The 22,074-nt window shown below is 41.5% G+C and overlaps 1 protein-coding gene and 1 pseudogene across 2 annotated transcripts; one reads left to right on the top strand and one right to left on the bottom strand.

Annotated features, from left to right (window-relative positions):
• Window positions 1–1,534: 1,534 nt before the first annotated feature.
• LOC308418977 (PRAME family member 20-like) lies at window positions 1,535–7,925 on the bottom strand (annotated as a pseudogene). The gene is made up of 4 exons: window positions 7,639–7,925; window positions 6,597–7,154; window positions 5,267–5,809; window positions 1,535–1,790 (listed from the first exon to the last, which is right to left on the bottom strand). The product of its transcript is annotated as a PRAME family member 20-like (transcript).
• Window positions 7,926–16,870: 8,945 nt separating this feature from the next.
• Window positions 16,871–18,936, top strand: LOC308418979 (PRAME family member 3-like; the record flags this gene model as incomplete). The annotated part of the gene is made up of 3 exons (XM_080914473.1): window positions 16,871–17,157; window positions 17,629–17,844; window positions 18,870–18,936. The coding sequence occupies 3 exons, from the start codon at window positions 16,871–16,873 to the stop codon at window positions 18,934–18,936; spliced, it is 570 nt and encodes a 189-aa protein (XP_080770599.1).
• Between the last annotated feature and the right edge of the window lie 3,138 nt (window positions 18,937–22,074).

Raw genomic sequence — 22,074 nt, forward strand, 5'->3', positions numbered from 1 at the left:
TAAAGAGGAAAAAAAAACCTTAAAAACACAGGAAAACACAAGCAAACTGGTAGAAGCCCTTAAAATGAAACAAATCCCTGAAAGAAATACAGCAAAACTCAATCGAGTAAGTGAAAAAATTGAACCAAACTGTCTAAGCCCTATATACAGAAATAGATAAAATAAAGAAATCACAAATGACGGAATCCTGGAGATTGCCTACAAAAGAGATCACATAATACAAGAGAGCAAAAAGAGACTCTCAGGCATAGGACCTACCACAGAACATATTGACAAGCCTGTCAAAGAAACACACAAACAGGCCTGTTCTTTCAATAGAAACAAAGATTCTTCTGAAGCGAGGCCACACACTCTTTCCTCTGCAGTTTGGACCAAAACAAAGCCTTGTTGTTGGGGGGGGGGGGGGGGGAAGTTATCTTTTCATGGCATCTTATAAATAAATTACAACTGAAACTGTAATCTTCTAAGGCCAAGTCTAAAATCAAACAATAGATCAAATAAAAGATATTTGTTTGAAGGAGGGGAACAGATAAAAAAAAAAACATCAAACAGTCAGCTTTAAATATCATTAAAGGTACACGAGTACCAAAAGGTCACACGGTATTCGGAATATAGTGCAACATTGAGGTTATTAATATATCACATTGGATGGCTTTAAATAAGTAAGTAAAACTATGTTTACTTGAACTAAGAATGAGAGGATATTCTAGTAGGGCTGATAATACTGAGTGTTTCCCTCGATTTAGGGAAGGATTTACACGAAATGTAGTTGTACAGACTGTCCTAATTACATTTTCCACCTTAAGCATTTTGACACCTCCATCAACTTTCTAAAGAAGAAGGTGGATTGTTTTGCTGTTTTTAATAGACTTGCTTCTCACAGAATGAATGAGATAAAACTGGAGAGGGGAAACCTATTACTAGTCCTCCCATCTATAAAACACGTGAGTAAGCTTCTGGCTGTGTCACTGTTTAAGTACTCAGACTAAAAGAAATTTCGTCTAAACAGCCTGTCTACTATAAACCTGTACTTTCCACCAGAGCGTATTTTTCACACTCGGTACCCAGAGTCATCATTTCTACTATTTTTTCTCCTGAGTAGCACAATTCCTAGGGCTCCGTGGCTTCCCTGCCATTTCCAAAAACTACTGAATTCAAAAAGCGACGAAGGAGCAGCTCATTTCCCCAAGGATGTCATCTTCCAGCTAGAACCTCACAGGAGCCTCTCCTGGGCCCTCACCATCCCCAGCTCAGCCCCAGGTAAACAGCGAGGCCGGCCGGCCCTGGTCCCACAGTCCTGCCCGCCCTCCCGCCCCCCCCCCCCCCCCCCCCGCCAGCTTCCCACTGAGCGAGGCCCCGACCTCACCGGAGGCGGCGGGGGAGGTGCGGCTCTCCCTCCGTGCTGCAGGCGGGCGCCAGGGTGACAGCGCTGTCCCTCCAGAGGCGGGTCTGCGCGCAGGCAACAGGGTGTCTGGCGGCGGCCGGCGGCGCGCAGGGAGCCGCAGCACGGGAAGCACAGGGTCCACGCCTGCTCCTAGTTGATGGGCTGGCTGTAGAGCCGCAGGATCCCCTCCAGTCTCAGAGCGTCCCTTGGTGCCCACGCCGCACTGAGCTGTGGTCCCAGGGCTGAAGAGCTGCGCCCTGCGGTCCACGTCGCTGCGCTCGCTGCCTGTGCTCGGGTGCCGCGTCTCCTCAGCGCTGCAGCAGCTTCTCTACCAGCCGCCGCCTCAGTGTCCCGTGGCTCTAAGCGCTGACCAGCACGCAGCCGGCCTATAGTGCTGCGTTTCTTGCTATAAGATGAAGTTGTGAGGATTGTTTTGAAGCTTTATGGCTATACTTAGTATGTACTTATAGGTGATAAATTGCATATGTAACTTACACAACCGATATTCTTTCAGTCAGACATGAACCTACAGACATAAATAGGTCATATTTATTTTAGTTTATCTCCATCCATCTGCACATTTTTCTTTCTCCTGTCTTATTAATGTATGCTTAATGTTTACATTATAAAATCGTTTATATATATATAGCACAGTTTGTCTTTCATTCCTGAGCAGGTATTAGATGAGGTCAAGAGAGACCAGAAAGAAAATGCTGAGGGACTCTAGTTCCCTGTCAAGAGGAAGTTTCTTGCATTTTCCTATCAGGTTTTCAAACTAAGTAAATAGAATGATATTGAGTTTCAACTCAGAAGTCTCAATCTGTAGGGTTCTGAGATGACTGTTGTATATTATTACAACCTGTTTAATGGTGTTCAGAGATCCAGTGAATGGAAAGGGACAAATAGAGGAACAGGGATTGGAGAAAAGATCATCCACAGTCTGCCTCATCCCATATGCAGCCACTAGACCCACACACTATTGTTGATGCCAAGTAGTGCTTACTGGCAGGAACCTAATATGGATGCCTCCTCAGAGGCTCTGCCATACTGATACGTAGGATGGTGCTTGCAGTTAACCATTGGAGTGAACACAGGGACCCCAATGAAGGAGCTCGAGAATGGACTGAAGGAGCTGAAAGGATCTGCAACCCCATGGGAAGAATAAAATTATCAACTAAACAAACCCACCACAGCTTCCAGGAACTAAAACACCAACCAATGAGTTCACATGGAGAGACCACGGGCCCCAAGTGCATATGCAGCAGAGCTTAGCATTCTCTGGCATCAATGGGAGGAGAGGCCTTTGATCTAGCCAAGGCTCATTTTCATAGTATAAGGGAATGCCAAGGCACTGAGGTGAGAGAGGATGGTTGGGACACAGAGCACCTTCATGGAGGCAATGGGAGGGAGAGGGCAGATGGGTTTGGGGGAATGGAGATAATATCTGAAATGTAAATATGGAGAAATCTAATAGAAAGAAAAGAATCCAGGCTGCTCTTTCAGATACATCAGTTCAATTCTAGACAAGTGCCTGGGAGCTCGCAACCATCCATACAGGATTCTAATGCCTTCTTCTGTCATACCAGCATAAAGGGAAACAGAATATGAATACACATAAACTACATGCAGAAATAAATGCCGTATATTGACAAACTCCTTAGTTTTCTCAAACTCACCCATGGTGCAGGAACTCAAACCCTGGAGCCCAGAGCAAATGAAGCTATTTCTCACCAACCGAGCTCAGTTGACACACCTGAAACTCCACATTCTGTTCACAGAGCCACACAACTGGTACTGATCAAAATTGCCTTTTAAATTATTGGGCCTTTTATTTTCTTTGTGAACTTAAGTCCTTTTTTAATTTAAAGAATTTTTTAGCTGGGCATATATCTGCATGTGCAATGTGCATATTAGTGCAAGTAAAAGCTGGGATCCACAAAGGCCTGAAAAGATCCTATCACCCGAAGTCTGAGCTCCATTTGAGAGCCACCTGATTTTTAGCTTTGCAACCAAACTTTGGTCCTCTGCAAAAGCACCAGGTGCTTTTACCCTGTGAGCAATTTCTCCCAATCTATGGGTTGTTTGTTTTAAGAATATGAAAGCATGTTTGTTGTGGGAGAATGTTAGGTGAGTTCACTGGTCCCAAGGAACCGGACCAAGAAACGTGACATGAAGAGGGACAGGTTGTGGGTGAAGACAGAAAGAAGGAGCCTGTCTTAGTTATGGTTTTATTGCTGTGAACAGACACCATGACCAAGGCAAATCTTATAAATTAAAACATTTAATTGAGGCTGGCTTACAGGTTCAGAGGTTCAGTCCAGTATCAAGGCAGAAGCATGGCAGCATCCAGGCAGGCATGATGCAGGAGATGAAAGGTCTACATATTCATCCAAAGGAAGCCAGGAACAGAATGAGTTATCCTCAGGCAGCTAGGAGGAGTGTCTCCAAACCTGTCCCCAGAATGACACACTTCCTCCAACAAGGCCACACCCTCTACTAGTGCCACTCCCTGGTCCAAGCATATGCAAACCATCACAGAGCCTGAGAGAGGTTTGTTGTTTTTGTTCATTTTTGTTTTCTTTCTCTGTAACTTAGCCCAGCCTAGATAGCCATATGAGCCCCACTCTAGCTGATAACTTTATCCCTCTCCCAATACTGTGAATTGTGACAGTTGATAGGAAGCTGTTCAGCATATTGTGAGTCCAGGGTGTCCTCAGGGAATTTCATGCAAAGTGTGGAGCACTGTAGATTCTGCAGTTTGAGCAGCATGGTTTTACCAAGGTGCTAGTAGTTCTGTCCTTGTGACTTGGACCATTGGTTTTCCCTGAGCTTCAGAATAGGAGGATGGAGAACCTGTTAGGTTTTCTTGTTGTTAATGTTCTTTGTTTGCTCGTTTGTTTTTGTGAATTCTGTCTTTGGCTGAGGGTTTCCCCAGAGCCTGGCTAAGGCCAAGATCCTGCTACCAATCCTTGTCCTATGTCTGGTCATGAAACTTCAATCCCCTAGCAGGTCTGTTGATCAGAGGTTTTATTATATGAGCTTGCTGCCTGTACTGGCTTGTTTTGTGTCAACAAGACACAAGCTGGAGTTGTCACAGAGAAAGGAGCTTCGGATGAGGAAATGCCTTCATGAGATCCAGCTGTAAGGCATTTTCTCAACTAGTGATGGAGGGGGGAGGGCCCAGCCCACTGTGGGTGGTGCCATCCCTGAGGTGGTGGACCTGGGTTCTATAAGACAGAAGGTTGAGCAAGCCATGGGAAGAAGCAAGCTAGTAAGCAACATCCCTCCATGGCCTCTGCATCAGCTCCTGTTTCCTGACCTGCTTGAGTTCCAGTCCTGACTTCTTCTGGTGATGAGCAGCAATGTGGAAGTGTAAGCCGAATAAACTCTTTCCTCCCTAGCCCTGTCAAAGACACACTGGTACACTGGTGTTTATGTGGGTGTAACTTAAAAATGCTAGTCTTCTGTGGATTACTCTAGAGACTAGGGTTAGCCGTGGATTTCTTGGGGTGAAACTTGGAACTACGCTAAGTACCATACTACTGTATTCAACTGAGACAAGAGTAATTACATGTAAACAAACAAGACATGTTCTATTTATTCATTAAATCTCTCAGTGAAGAACAAAATGTTTACAAGGCTATGACAAAGCATCTCAAAGCTGCCATGTTGTCTTTCTGAATTCACTATGTCCCTGTTCCCACAGTCCAGCCAACCATTCCCTAAGTCAAGCTCAGCCCCCAAGATCCCAGTCACTGTACATCCTTTTGTTTCCAACCATCTGAGTACTGTCTAAAGTCACAGTCCCCGAGCATCTCTGAGTGAGAGATGTGTCCCAGAGTGTCATTTATTCAGGTCCAGAAGTCCTGTATCCATTTTTACTGCAAGCAATGACAAAGTCTGGGCCCCTGGCCATAGAGATTGTGCTCACCACACTTGTGGCACATATCTGTGGCAAAACAGATGCTCTTGGGCTGCCTTATGGCCCTGAGTGTATCCATGAGCTCCAGACAAAGTTGGGCAAAGCTCTCTCCAGAGACACGACCCAACTCATCATAGGACTCCAGAGGGGCAGGGTATTGTTCCACAGTGACCTTGCTCCAGTTGGTTGTGTGCTGAAAAAGGTCCTTCAGGATGGGCATGGAGAAGTCACTGTTGTAGAAGTTTGCCTTGATAAGCTAAGGGCATTTTCTGGGGCAGGAAGGAGGACACTGAGTTGGGGGTCCCAAATTCAGTGTCTCAAGAGTGTCTGCCACTTTCTCGAGAAGAATTCTCAGAGGCATATGATCCAAAGAATGTAAGATCACAACTCTCAAATTCAGATGTAGTTAAATGAGGCTTTGAAAGCAGGAGAATGAATCCAAGTCTCTCTGTGATATTAGGCCATCAGTAATGGAGATGGTCTACAAGGGTGTCTTCAGGCACCTAGGGATAGAACAGGGGGTTAGTTAGTTCTGAATAAATTTTCTGTAAAGTTTTGGCGAGGATTTACGCAGTGGTACAAGGAACCAGCCATGTCAATGTCACGTTACTAAATGATCGAGGACACCATCAATGATACTTTCTGTTGGAAACTGCTCACTCATGCTAACCCCACACATCATATACTGGGCTCACTATCAAGCTGAAAAACAGTTCTGTCCATAATCCCAGAAAGCTCACAATAAAACTTCCATCTCTAAAAAGTACTGATAGGATCTTGATATTTTCGGTGGGCTAAGTGAATCTTCATTCTGTCATTCTGTCTGCAGTCACACTTGCTCCCATTTATCAGATAGTCCCTGTACCTCCTGTGCCACCCACTAGGACTTATATGGGCTCAAAACATTTCACCATGGGGGAAGATAGATGGAGGCAAATAGATCTGAGCATATAACTCATGTGTTAGTGAGTCCCCAAAGTCCTCCCTACACTTCCCTCCCTGTTCCCTTTCCATTTGATTGGGTGGACAGGATTCTAAGAAGAATTACAACCCATTCTTATTAGATCTGACCTATGCTTTACCCCAAATTTCTACTTCATCATGGCTCATTTGAGACATTGATTTCACTTGTAAAATTTACCTTGTATAACACAGTGTACAGGGAAAAAAAACTTATGAGTCTCTGATGGTTTGTTTCTAGTGTCTGGCTGGTATGATGTACCACTAATCCTTAGGATAAAAGAGACAGATATGCTTTCGTAGCTGATTCAGCTCTCTATTCTTGCTTACCCTAGGATCTGATTCATGCTGTCTCTGAGAAAATGGACAGACTTCATGAAGAGATGCTGAAGACAGTTGGATTTGGAAAACTGAGAAATAAACTTGTTGATACACTTGAGTTCTGTGATGCTTCTTCTGTTGTTAACAGGAAAGGTGATTTGTAGAGTAGTCCCAGTAAGACTTTATGAAAACTTTTCATCTGCCCAAAGTAGGAAGCAAAATGTGGCAGCTGTGACACAGTCCACTCAGTATTCAGTTCTAATTCTGTGATGTGCTCTGGATCAAAACATCCAAGATCTCTCTCATAACTTGGACTTGCAGAGCCTATATCTTCATGTTTGTACAGCAGAAATGGAGGGAGAGTTTCTCTGCTGGGCCCACTTCAAGAAGTATGCCTGTACTTCATTGAGGCAGGACGTGATACATAGGTCCACTGTGACCTTTAGATGCTGCCTCGGGGTATATCTGGGAAGGACCTTCACTACTTGCTTCTTTTCCAAGCTCTTTTCTGAAAAGACATTGTCCTCTGCACCAGCCCATATGTTCCAGAAGGCATGGTACACATCTCTCAGGTCAAAAACTTGAAGTTTCCCTTTTATGTGGGTGAAATAAATGTAAGCAGACACTGAATCAGCTTTTAGTGCATATATCTAAACTCAGCTCTTCTCATGCTAAGGTGTATGCTTTTAAGCACCTGATATCCAAGATGAACTCAGGCTTGCTATAGAAGCTTCCCCAGGCTTCTGCACACTTGACTACTTTTCTTCCACTAAGGTAAACTTTATTTCTCCTTAGTCACATTACTAATGGATGTAAGAAGGCCCGGGGTAGTCTCATTCTATTTTGAGGCTACACCTACTCTAGCCCATATTCAACTCTAATCCTCTATCTAACTGTCCTCAATACAAGTAAACAACAGCTTTCAAGAACCCTGTATCCCTGTATAATGATGTGTTCGGAAGCATTTTCCACTTATGACAAAGCCAATCTCCTGACACTCTCCACTGTGTATGCCACATAGTCCCTTCTATAGTACTGAATTATTGCTTACCTAGAGTGAAGACTTCTTGTCTTTCGCCTGTCTATTCCATCTAGCACAGCCTGCAAGTTTTCTGGGTTAGGTATCTTCATCAATGCCCCCACAGGGAGATAGAGAAAAGGATAGGCTGCCATCATTGCCATCATGAGCTTGGTGTATCTGTGATCGTAGGCTTCCTTACACTGTGCTGGGAAGAGCCGAGTAGACAGATGCTCAAGAGAGGACACGGCCAAAGCCTCATTTTTCAACAGAGTTTGAATTGCCAGTTTCTGGAGTGTGGCTGGGGTCTGAACACTCATCCTCTAAGGTCTCCAGTCAGAATCTTCCTGGGGAAGGAGTTAGCAAAAATATACTTTCAAGACAAAGTTTTTAACTGTCACATTAACTATTAAGCGTTTGAGTTACTGCTCTGGCAATGTAGAGACATCAATTTACCTATTCATGCTAAACAGGTGGTGGAAAGGCAGACTCCCACACTGGCACCATGGGAGCCGTTCCATTGCTTAAATGAGTACATAATCTTCAATTTTCAAAAGATTATTATGTGTGACCCTTTCTTGAAAACAAAGAAAGAATGAAAGTATGATAGAAAAATCCGAGAGACATCCTGTACTCAATGCACATGTACTAACTAAAATATATAACAGAGGGGAGATAATACCTGAAGCGACCACTCCCAGTGGTTAGGCATGGCCCCCATTTGAGAAAAAAGGCTCCAAACCCATTTCAAAATATTTAATATAGAATTATTTCTGTTTAAAGAAAATGCAGGGATAAAAATTGGCACAGAGATTGAAGAAATAAGAAAAGGCCATCTAGAGACTAGTATATTTGGATCCATACAATCAGCAGATATCAAAGCCTGATATTATTGCCGATGCCAAGATATGGCTGTCCTCTGAGAGGCCATGCCACCACCTATCTAAGAAAATCACAGACATTCACAGCCAACTCTTGGTTTGAGCTTGGAGACCCCAATGGAAGAGATAGGGAAGGACTAAAGGAGTTGAAGGGAATTGTGACTTCACAGGAAGAAAAACAAAATAAACTAACAAGACCTCAGAGCTCACAAAGACTAAGTCACTACCCAATTAGTAAACATGAGTAGGTCCTTGGCTCCTGATACATTTCTAGTAAAGGAGTGTCTTATCTGGCATCAGTGGGAGGGGAAGCCCTTAGTTCTGTGGAGTCTTGTTGCCCTAGTGAAGAGGGATGCTAGAAAAGTGAGTCAGGAGTGGGGTGGTGGTTTGGGGAGCAACCTCTTAGAAGTAAAGGGAAGGAAGGTTGGGAGGGGGCTTCCTAAGGGGAGACCAGGCTGGGGGACAAAATTTGAAATGCAAGTAACTAAAATAATCAATTTTTTAAATGGAAAAAGAAATGAGGAGGAGGAATGGGATAAAGAACATTTAGAGGGCAGACTGGGAGGAAGATAATGACTGGTCTGCAAAAAGTTGAAGAAATATTAATTTTTTAATAAAAAATACAAAAAAAGCAAAATAAAAAAAAAACCAAACCAACCAATAAGCAAAAATTTTGTAAAACAAATAGAAAACAAACAATAAAACAACAATAACAAAATCCTTGTCCAGTAGACTGATCAATATTGAACTCTCAGGAAGCACAATATTATTCCTACAATATTCAATGTTTCCTGGGTAACAAAACCAGACCTTGTTGAAAAACAGCTCTGTGAAAATGATGCAAAGCCTAAGGTAACACATTTGATTAACTCACAAGTGTAATTCCAGCTAATGCTAGTTTAAGGAGATCAAAGTTACATGGTCTACAGGTCTACAGAGTGAGCCAGCGTCTCAGAAAACCAAATAAAGGACATCCTGGGGGAACATGTTAGTATGATCTAATTTCTAGCTTACCCAGAGCCACGTGGTCAGTTCTAGGAGAGTTTGAACAACAAAGAGAATCCTTATCTCAAAATATATATATATCAAGCACACTAATGAAATACACAACTATCATAAAAATATATTGGAGATGAGGCTAAAACTTCATTTGGAATGAAACACAGGGTCTTCGATTTGTTCCTCTAAAGAGACAGAAATAAAAAAATCCTGTCCTATCCTGGAGTCTAAATATTTCTACATCAAACTGCAGGATGCAAGGGAAAAATAAAATAAAACAAACAAACAAACAAAAAACACTGCATACCGGTTCTGTGTACTGCAGATAGGGCCAAACTCCCAGCCAAACCAGGGCTTTATCTGGGCTCCAGGTCTCTGAGTGTGTTGTCAGATTCTACTAAAGCCTTTATATACCTCTCGGCCTATCTCTCCCTATTGCAGCCACACATCCAACCACAAACTGGAATTGGATTAGGTTTCTAAACTCCATCTTTTTAATTCAGTAAGTAACATTCATTTCATTAATTGAATCAGAGCTCACTGTGAGACTACTTCTACAACAGCCAACTCCTTAAACTTTTCATTTGTTAATTAATGACAAATTACTTCATTTGTGGAATTGTTCCTCTATTTGTTTAATTATTACATAGTTTTAAGTTTGGTATGAAGGATTGTGTCTTGTCCTAAAGCTAAGGTAGTTTTAGAAATCTAAGTTCTAGCAATCCTTCTGCCTCAGTGTGCTTCTTCCTGCTAGTATTAGTGTTGTCAATCACTACACCTGGGTGAATTTTATTCATATGATGAAAATCAGTCTGATTTTAAGTCAGCTCAGGGTTTTGATTTCTTATTCAAAAAAGACATAGTATAAGTCATAGATATTATTGTCACTGGATTTGTAACAGTTTTTTCTAGTTAGAAATATTTCCTGAAGTTCAGGGACTGAGTTGAGGCTATTTTCAATAAACATCTTCAACAGCACCTACTGAAAAGGCAGAGGCAAATGCATGGCTTGATTCCACTAATATCCTATGGGCTTGATGTGTACTCAGTTTGTAGAGAGCTACCAAGCACACAGGGAGTGTAAAAAACAGTGTTCAGGGGCTCTGAGACTTTTCCAAATCACCCCATTCTTAAAATGTGAGATCCTAAAGACACAGAAATGGTTAAAGTCAGACTCGGAGATTTTCCAGTCATTCCAAGGCTATGAGATCCCACCTCTGCCTGATAAAACAAACAAACAAACAAACAAACAAACAAAAAAACAACAACACAGAATATACTGACTGATAGCCACCTGGTCCTCTAGAAAGCCTTAAATAGGGTCCTGACGCATGTCATAATTAACTCATGCTCTAATCACCCAATTCTGAGAAAAAAACAAGGACAAAACCCCTCAAAGTTTTGAAATATATAAAGAAGATTCTGAAAATGTAAAAACAAAGTTTTAATGGACAGGTCAGACTATACTGACTAAGCTGAGTTAAGACAAAACAAAAATGACAGCTTTAGGAACAGCTACCCTACCCCCCCCCCCACACACATGGAATTCCAAGGAAATCTGCAAATTGTCAACAACCTTACTGCCAAAGTTTTTCTCCCCTCCCCCCCACCCCTGCTTCCTCTCTTCTTCCTGAAAATTGTACTGCTGACTAATAGCAAAATATGAGTTCACCTCCCTCACAAAAAAAAAAAAAAGTATATAAAATGTATGCTTTTTGAGTTCTGGGTTATCTCTCTCTGTGAGGATGAGAAACCCAACGTACATAGAATAAACACCTCTTGTAGTTCCAGTGGTCTATCATTCACTTGTGTTCTGTGGGTCCTGCTCCTGAGCTAAGACTGCTCTGGGTCTTACAACAGGAGTCCTCTCTGCAGCAATGCATGCAGCAGACATGGTAACCATGCCTGCAACCTCTCAATTCAAGATCTGGAAAGCAGAGGATCAATTCACAGCCATCCTCAGCCATACTGAAATAGAAGAGCGGCCTGAGCCTTACATATGTGTCCATTTCTAAAGAGACACAAAGGAAAAACAAAAAACACAGGTATAGTTGCTATTTCTGGTTGTCAACTTGACTATATCTGGAATGAACCACAATCCAGAATTAAGAGGCCCACCTTTGATCTTAATCTTGAGGCATAGAGGCTATGAATCTCAAGACAAAGCAAGTTGCAGACCCAGTTGTGGTGATACACACCTTTAATCTGGGACACACCTTCAGTTGGAGACCAAATAAGGACACTGGAACAAGCAAGGCAGTCTCTCTTTGCCTGCTTGCCTTGTGGGACTGAGCTTCTGCTAGATCCTTGGGCTTCACAGCTGCTGCCGACCATTGTTGGGGAGTTGGACTACAGATTGTAAGTTACCAAAAAAATTCCTTGCTATATGGAGACTACCCATACATTCTGTGACTCTAGAGAACCCTGACTAATAATACAACAGGGTACGAAGGAGGTACTGCCATTGGGTTCCAGAAAACAGAGAGCATGTGAGGTGGAATCAGGCCAGCATGCTTACTCAAGACAAAACTAGGAGTGGGAACATGCTGAGGAGTAGGTTTCAGAGTGATAAGTTTGTTAATTTTCCATTTCCAGCACCAACATTGTGGCTTAAAATAATCTGACTCCAGTTCCTGGAAATCCGAAGCTTCCTTCTGACCTTCTTGGGCACTACGCATGCATTTGGTGCAAATTCATAATTGCAGGGAAATCACCAAGACACTGGGAACAAATCTTTAGAGAAATATATCTGTAAGGAGAACAGTGGCAAACTCCTTTAATCCCTGCACTCTGCAGGCAAATGTAGACCAGGTTCAGTGAGTTCAAGACTAGCCTTATTTAAGTAGCTAATTACTAACCAGTGAAGCCTATGGAGTAAGAATATGTTTTAGAATTAATCCAGAGCTGCTTAGGGTAGTACATGACTTGAATCCCAGCACTCTGGATGCAGCGAGAAGTAGATCTTTAGAGTCCAGACTGATCTACAGAACGAAGTGTGGGAAAGGTAGGGCAAGAAAATAGAGAAACCCTGTCTCAAAAACCAAACCAAACCAAAGAAACCAAAACAAAATCTAGTTTAGATGGGAGGTGCTATTATAACCTTTAATCTCAGCATGAGGGAGGCAGAGGTAGGTGGACCTCTGAGTTTCTGCTAGCCTTGTCTACAGAGTGAGTTCTGGGGCAGCCAAGTCATTAAACAAAAACCATGTCTTGAAAAAACTAAAAACAAAAATGAAAAAAAAAAAGTTCTCTAAGAAAAACTTTAAAAGAGCTTAGTAGGCTGTGAGGTGGCTCAGTGGTCCATGGACCTTGCTACCACGCCTTAAATCACGGTGTAAGAAGAGAAGCTACTTCAGGTTCTAGTCCTCCCACATCAACATGCATGCTCCTCTGCCAGCCCACCAATGTATTCCTCACACCCAGGTAAAATAAGAAGACCAGGATGGCTATGGCCTATGTTACGCGGCAGTCTGCCTGTATATGGAAAGTTTCTCATGTTTCTGCTGTTACCAGGAAACTTTCTAATTCAAAATCAATTACATATTATGTTCTGTTCTGTGCTATTAAAGAAGAATCATGTTAGACATCAGTAGATCTGTTTTGTATAGTTACCCACAATAAACTTAGACCCGAACCAGCCTCCTAACAGCACTTTCTGCACTGATGTATAAGCTTATGTGGTACTTGCCTTTCAAAGCTGCTCCTGGGATGAACCCAAACACAAGAGTGACACCCATACCCATGTAAAAAAGTATTTGGAATAAGATTTCTATTCTGGGTATTGGTCCAGATAAGTGTAAATTCCCAAGAAGTCCCTGGGATCTGACATCCTACCTGTCAGAGCAAGACATGTATGGGGGTAACTGACATCCTTGCTGGTAAGTTAAAATATGCATGTTTAAAGTCCCATTGTATTCGACAGGAATATTAGAAAAGCCCAAGTCCACTGGCACAGCTAAATACCCCAACCAATGGGAACAGAATCTGTGTTCAACATAGATATGTTCTTAGGGATTTCCACTGACTCTAAATACTGAATGGTGAAATAACTTGAAACAGATGTTTGTGGATTTTGGGCTTGAGAACTCTGTAAGACAGTAGAACACTCTGACTGAATTTAATTAGCCATGGGCTTTGTCCAGTTTGCTTATTCTCCCAAAATCCAGGGTGTCAGAACTCTGACATTCAGAGCTTGTCCACGGTACTATCACAGTTTCAAAGTCTCCATATTGAGATCCACTCTTGTTCTTAACCCCAGTACCTAGTATTTACAGTTGGCTAGGTGAAACCCTTCCAGTCTACAACCCAGGCTGGACTCAAACTAGATATAGTCCTGTTTCTGCCTCCATGTGTAGTATGAGCCTTAACCCTGACTAGCTCCCATCCTTGGTGGTACCATCTCAACACAATGTGTGAAGGTGATCCTTTCTGGTTTTCTTCTTAAGATTCATAGAATATGTATTAGAGGGATGGCTAAGCAGTTATAAGCATTGACTGTGATTCCAGAGGACCTGGGTTCATTCCCATAACATATATGATGGCTCACAACTCTCTGTGATTCCAGTTCTAGGGGACCCAACACCTTCATACAAAACTACATTCAAGCAGCACATCAGTGCATGCAAAAAAAAAAAGATAATAAATTATATAAAAATTCAAAAATAGGTTTACATAATATTTAAACTCCTTTTTAATATTTTTATACCATATAGTACTACGTATGTCTAATGGACATCAGAAGTTACACTCATAAATGGGGTTATAGACATTTGGGAGTTTCTTTGTGGATGCTGGAAAATGACCTTTGGTTCTCTGTAAGAGCAGCCAGTACTCTTGAATGCTTAGTAATTTCAGAGCCTTGCCCCTCTTTGTGTTTTTTTTTTTTTTAATTGAAAATAGATGTTTTTCCATACCAATATGTTCTGATTACATCTTTTCAACACCCAACTCCTCTGCCATCCTCTTCACCTTCTCTTCCATCTAAATCCACACCTTTTCTGTCACTCCCAAACAACAAATAGGCAACTAAAGAATCCTAAAAAGGAGCCAGATGTAGTGGAACATACCTTTAATCCTAGTACTTAGGAGAAGAGGCAGGAATCTCTGAGAGCTGGTCCAGCCTGATCTACAAAGTGAGTTCCAGGACAGCCAGAAGAAAGTCATAGCTTAACAAACAAACAAACAATCAAACAAACAAAGAATCCTATAAAACCAAAAAGAAACATATTGGAATATGACAAAATAAATAGGAAAAAGAGACTAAGAACTTCCGTGAGGAACAAATGCAGATGCAGAATGGGTTTACATACACAATAATCTAATAAAGACAAAATTTGTTAGCCACGAATGTATGAGGAAAGAATCAGAATGGGGTAAGGTCCCTGTAGGAAGTCCAACAGAGTCACTTTACCTGGACACTTGGGGCTCTCAGAGATGAAACCATTACCCAAAGAACATACATGGGCTGGACCTAGGTCTCCACACACAGATGTAGACGAGGAGCATCATCTTGAAGTGGGTCACCTAACTTCAAAAGTTGTTGCCTGTTTGTGGGATATGTTGTTCTAGATATTTGAAGTGCCAGGGTGAGGGATATCCAGGCAACCTCCACTCACTTAGAGGAGTAGGGAAGGAGATATGGGGGATGGAATGTGTGAGGGTGTGACCTCAAGGGGTGCAGTACATGGGTGTAAGCCATCCTCCTGCCTCAGCCTCTGAGTGCTGTCAGATTAGAAGACTGTCAAAGCATGAAGTTCAGCTCTGTATTCCAGAACACTTAAATAACTGTGTAAAGTGTGACCAAGCCTGCTCAGTCAGTCCTGGGTCTCAAGGGAGAGTGCGGACTGAAAAGCAAAGGACAAGTGGACAACACCATGACATGACTTCAGCCAGTGCTGAGCCTGAGGGAATGTATTTTCCCCAGTCTGCATATATACCATTCTAAGTACAAGCAAAGAGCAAGGTCAGTTTTAGATCAAGGAACAGACTGCAATAACAAAGCTCCCTCATCAGTGTTGACCAGGATAAAACGAATGTCACACATTTCCTCTGCTGACTTTGCCTTGAGCTTTGTATTAGCCACACCACCCACAAAACAATCTTATCTGAGCCTACTTCCCTGTCCTAGCCCAATATCCTATCCTTGCCAAATTCCTACAAGGAGGTCCCTAAAAGCTCTCCACAAAATTATTTGTCATGTCCTTTTACAAGCGGATTTTGTGGTTTGTTCATGTATTTATAAGAACAGATTATGGCCCCCAGGTGACTTTCCCTTTGAAACATGCTGCTCACACATGAAGATCACAGTCAGGTGACTTGTACCACATAGTACTCCTTCAGCAGGAAGGTCAAGGCAAGATGATCCCTGTGTGTTGGAATTCTAAATTATCTCTAGCTATAGAACAGTTGTCTAGGAATGCAATCTCAAGAGCAGGAAAATAAGAATCAATTGTCACTCAATCAATAGCCAACCAACCAAGCAAATAAATAAATTCAAGCTTGAAGAGTGGAGTCATAATTTTCATTCTTGTCATTTTTTGTTTGTTTGTTTGTTTGCACTGACACAGAAAGTTTTGATTCAATCTAGAGATGGAATAATCTTACATAGTATTAACTGTCTAGGACTTAGATATATAACCATATGGCAGTTAGTGGCTGGGAGACACGATACAATAGTGACAGGTAAGCAAAAAAGTATGTAAAGGCTATAGGGGAACCAGAGGACACACTCAAAAGACCTGGAGCCTGCAGTTACAACCAGTCTCTACTGGAATTAAGAGACCTTTCACAGTGCTCATGATTTGTAATGCCCTTTCCTCCCATGATACTGAAAACTTGAAAAGGGTAGATTAGAGGCAGATTGTGACAGGAATTTTATTTGTTTTAATTTTTTTTTATCAAGGCTTTATATGTCGATGTCAATAATGAAAGAAATACTATTTTTTCTGTTATATTTTTTGAGTTATTTGGCAATTTTGTATCATGAAGTGGAAACAGTTTCCAGTCTATTCTAGTCCAATCTGTTGTTTGAGGACATGTCAGATAATCTATGTCACATTGCATAGATGTTGTTTAGCTTTCAAGCTGCTAGGAAACCCTTCCAATGGGGATGGGATTGAGGATTGCGTGGAGAATTATTCAGGTTTGGATAGAACAGTGGGGAATGCGAAGCCCTTGGTTGTACTTGTAAGAGCTTCCTCATGCTGTCAGTTGAAAGTTTGGGACAGAGAAGACCAGTAAGTGCAGGTGCATATGATGTCTCCACCATTTCCAGAGAAGTTACTCTAACCTGGAAGGGTTCCTGGGGTGTGAGGAAGGTTTCTGAATACTATCTTGAAAATATATTTTGGACTGACTGATTTTCCAGGAATTAGAGACCTTATAAGATGAGTGTTTGGACTCCACCCAAACACCAGAAGCTGGCAAGGCAGGCTCTGCTGAAAGATGAAGATTTGTTCATTTCTGCAGTAGAGGAGCTGCCCCATGAGCTCTTACCCGCACTGTTCAAGGAGGCCTTTGCTGGCAGACACACCAAGATTCTGAAGGCAATTGTGGTAGTCTGGCCTTTCCCCTGTCTCCCTGTGGGGGCATTGATGAGGACCCCCAACTTGGAAACCTTCCAGGCTCTGCTAGATGGAGTAGACATTCGACTGACAAGAACATTTCAGCCCAGGTGAACAATAACCGATTACTGCTGAAGGGAACCCATGGAGTACACAAAAGTGATTGTGGGGTAGTGAGAATGGTTTCTTCCTCAGTAGATAAGATGCTTCTGGTAGGATCTTTGAGTGGGAAGGGATGCAGGGAGCTGGAATGGTGCTGTTTGTTTATCTATCCTAAGGGCATTTGAATATGGATCAGAGCTTAGAGTAGCTAAATAAAGCCTAACAGTAGAAGGAGTCTTTCCCTGGCATCACAACCACTAATCATGGGACTAAGTTAATATAAACATTTTAGTTGACAGAAAGTGTTCAGGTCTACATGTACAGGTCAGGGAAACCTTACATGCAGGAGCACATGTTTGACACTCAGAACTGAAAAAGCACAAACCTTGGCAGAGTTAGTGCTGAATTTAGAAACATTGAGTAACAGCTAGCTCGGGGTCTTGTTGTGACTGCTAATACTTCATGTTTTTTAAACACAGAAGACACAAACTTCAAGTTCTAGAGTTGAGGAATATACACCATTCCTTCTGGAACATATGGGCTGGTGAAGAGGAGTCTGATTACTCCGAAGAGACTGTGGATGAGAAGCAAGTAGTGAAGGTCCTTCCCAGACATGAGCGGAGGGAGGGTCTGAGTGTGGTCACTGACTTTTGCATCCATTACCGTCTGAAAGAACAAGAAGCATGCTTATTGCAGTGGGCTCAGCAGAGAAAGGACACCATACATTTCTGTTGTGTAAAGCTGAAGTTCTGTTCTCTGTCTGTCCATGGTATCCAAAAAATTTTGGAGGTTTTCCATCCAAAGCACATAGAGGAACTGGAACTCAACATGAAGTGGACTGAGTACACAGTGCCACATTTTACTCCTTGGTTCGAGCAGATGAGTAATCTCCATACATTGTCCCTGGCCCCCACCCCCAAGAACATCGTTAAGCCTGGCAGGAGCACAAGTGTTAGAAAAAGGAAGCATGTCATCATGTTCCTTTCCCAGTTCTCCAATCTCAAGGGACTCTAGCATCTCTCCATGAATAGCATGTGCTTTCTCAGAGGCCACATGAAACAGGTCTTCAGGTAAGCAAAGATGGTTATCTCGGTGAGCTTGCAGAGTAAATATTGCCCTTTTATTTTAAGAATTCATGGTCCATCATGCCTGTCTGCCCCTGGAACATTTAGGGAGACATTAGAATATTGAAGGTATGTGTAGTGTGAATTTCAAATGGGCACTTATGAAGCAGAGGACTGAAATGAGGTAAGGAATAGGTCAGATATGGTCAGGATGGGATGTAATTCTTCTTAGAATCATGGCTACCCAGTTAATACTAGAGGAAGAGAATGTGGTGAGGAGACTAAGGACTAACCCCACACAGTGGGTTGGTCAGAAGTGTGTTGTGATCTGTTATAACAGCCTCCAGTATACATCTGCTTCCCATGGAGGAATGGTTTTAGGCCAAGAATGCTTCAGTGCAGGGGACAGGGGAGGAAAATTTGGGTCTGTGTATGACAAAAGTAATTTGCAGAGTTCTTAATTTAATGCATTTTCTGCTTCACGTGAATGCCAGATGAAACATAGTGCTGACTTGTCTCAGCAGGATCCAATACAAAATGCCTTAGATAGTGTTGTTGATTATTTGGTCAAACTTTAATTGAGGCTGTGACCTCTTTCTACTTTTATCCACACTCTCCATCACCATTTGCTAAAACTGACCTTTCCTTCTCCATAGGTCTCTGGTGATGCCCTTGGAGACCCTCTCCATCACTCACTACCAGATTTCACAGTCAGACTTGTGATCTTTCTCTTCCTGTCCCAGGCTCTTTCAGCTCAAATATCTGGACATGAGAGGCATAGTCTTATTGGGTTTGGATATTGTACCTCTCTGAGTTCTCCTAGAAAATATGGCAGACACGTTGCAGTCCCTGGGCTTAAAGGGTTGTAGGATAAATGACTCTCAACTCACTGTCCTCTTACCTGCCCTCAGCCACTGTTCCCAGCAAACCTCAGAGCATACTCAATATAACTAGGCATGTACTGAGCTTTATCCTGCCCTTAGAAAGCATGTACAGAAGAAAGAAAGGAATATGAGAGACAGAATGGTTGTTGTAATGTTTTTGTATGCACCCCACATTTACCCAGATGTCCAGATGTGTCACACAATGGATAAGTTTCATTTTTTTCCTCTCAATAATATGAAAAATCTGACATACATGGAACAAAATAACTACAGCTCTGGTATGGAGGAAGACCTCCCAAATTGGGAAACTATAACTTTTGAATGTGAAGAAATCTCAGATTAGCTTAATCTGAGATTCAAAGACTGCTCAGAGGGTTGGAAACAAAAGAATGTCCAGTAACTAGAATCTTGGATGCTGAGTTTGACAGAAGGAACAGTCAGAAGAACTGTGGGAAGAGGGGACTTGTGGAGACAGAAGCACAACTTGGCAGTTTGATTGGATTCTGACATGATTGTTTAACTAGATGATCTTTAGCAATGTGTAAACTTTGTGTCCTTCCTTGTAGTATTTAGTGAATAAATAAATCATTGATACTTTGTTTAGATGTCATTACTGTTTTCTGAGTGGAATAAATTAAGTAAATTTAATGAGTCTGCACCAACTGACCTCCTGAGGAGTCAAAATGTACACATTGGTGCGAGGCATGTTACGATTGAAAATCATGGGTAGGTGGGTAAAGTTATCAGCTAAGATGGTTCACATGTGGACATCTAGGTTGGCCTATGGTAAAAAAGAATAATAGAAACCACCTCTATGTATCTCTCACTCCTTGTTTCTTTCTCTCCTGCCCCTACACACTCTCCCTGTCAGCCTGTCAGCTTTGCAGGCCTTGTTATTTGGAACCTGTTGATTTCCTGGAGGTTTGCTCACAATAAACTTCTTTCATGCTCAGCAGAGAATCAATAAAACAAACAAACAAACAAACAAAAGCCCAGGAACTGATAGATGAAGTGAAATTACTCATGTTTTAAGTGCACATGTTTCTTTAAAGGAAAACCGGAGTTTGGTTGCAGAAGTAATATCAAGTGGCTGTCAGCTGGATCTCTGGCTTCAGGTTGTAGGCCCATGTATGTAGATTGTTATCAGGTTTTACAGGCACAATATGCACAACACCTATGTATTCACCTAATTGATAATATCTTGGAAAAAAAAACTGTTTCACAAACACTTCGAAAAACCAACTAATTAATTAAAATGGTGATGTTCACTAGCAAGGTATTTGCCAGACTTGGTCTGGCTCCAATATTACTCCAATACACACCACAAAGAAGAGAGTTTGTGGTGTTTCATGTGTGTGCTTTGAGCTCAATTGGTGAACAATTGTCTAGACTATACTGGGTTCCAGCTTGAGGTCTGCACCATGGAGGAACAAAAGAGTACAAAGGGTTTATATAAGAAAACTTGGTGTCTGTCTGTCTGTTTATCCAAGTCTGTATCTATCCATCTGTGTCTCTGTCTATATGTTTATCCATGTTTGTATATATACATCTGTCTGTCTGTCTGTTTATCTATCTATTCGGTGAGACCACACTCATGTAGATACCTAGATCACACAACCATGACCCAACAGACAAATTTAAATTTCAGTCCTATTTTCCATATAAATATTGACACACAATATTAACTAAAATACTGGTAATCTACATTCAAGGACACTTCAAAAACATGAACTATCCTGATTCAATAGGCTTCATCCCAGGGATGGAGGAATGGCTCAACATAGTAAAATAAATACAGCAGTAATCCACCATAGAAACAAACAGAATAAAGGCCACATACCATCATAAGATGCTAAAAAAGCCTTTGACTAAATCCAGCACCCCTTCATTATAAAAGTGCTATAGGGTAAAAGCCATATACACAACCACAAGAAATCAAATATACAGAAATCTGATAACCAACATAAAATTAAATGGAGAGAAAGGTAAAGCAATTCTTCAAAAAACAGGGATAAGAAAACACAGTGCCTTCTCTCCCTATCAAATCAATATAGAATTTTGAATTCCACATAAAGCTATAAGAAAAATAATGGGATTAAGGAGAAACAAGTTGGAAAGTAAGAAATCACAGTATATCTATTCACAGATGATATGTTAGTATATCATAAAGACCCTGGAAATTCTAACCATAGAACTGCTGCATCAGATAAAGACCTCCGGCAATGTGGCTAGAAAGAAAGTTAATTCAAGTAATTCAAAGGCCTTCATTATCATAAAAGATAAATAGGCTAAGAAAGAAATGATGAAAACAACACCTTACAAAAGAGCAAAACTATATGAAATTTATAGGTGTAACTATCTGAGCAAACAAACTACCTGTATGAAAAAAGTCAACTTTCTGAAAAAATAAAGAAGCTACTAGAAGATGCAAAGGTCGCTCATGCTGCTGCATTCAGAGGATTAATGCAGTACAAAATGCTATCTTACCAACCCCATCTTACTGATTCAATGCAATACCCATTAAATCCCAACCCAATTCTTAAAGATTTTAAAGTAGCAATGCTCCATATGGAAAAATAAAATGAAAACACCATAAAAGCTAAAACAATCCTCCACAATAAAAGATTTTTCTAGAAGTGTCACCACCTCTAATCACAAGTTGTATTAAACTGCAAGAGGAAAATAAAAACTGCATGGTATTGGCATGAAAACAGACAGGTGAGTCAATGGAATGGAAGTGATTATTAGAAATAAAGCCACACAACTATCAACTGTGAACACTTGAATTTTAAACAGAGAAAGCAAAACAGACATTAGACAAAAGACAGCATCTTCAGCAAATGGTGCCCATCTAAATAGATAAGTGCATATAGAACGAGGCAGGTTTCTCTATTTTTATCATCCTCCAATACTCTTAAGTCCATTTGGTCAATGATGTTAACACAAAACTGGATATACAACTTCTAATACAAGAGAA

The sequence above is a fragment of the Micromys minutus genome (genome assembly GCF_963924665.1).
Source record: "Micromys minutus genome assembly, chromosome: 3".
Classification (NCBI taxonomy): domain Eukaryota; kingdom Metazoa; phylum Chordata; class Mammalia; order Rodentia; family Muridae; genus Micromys; species Micromys minutus.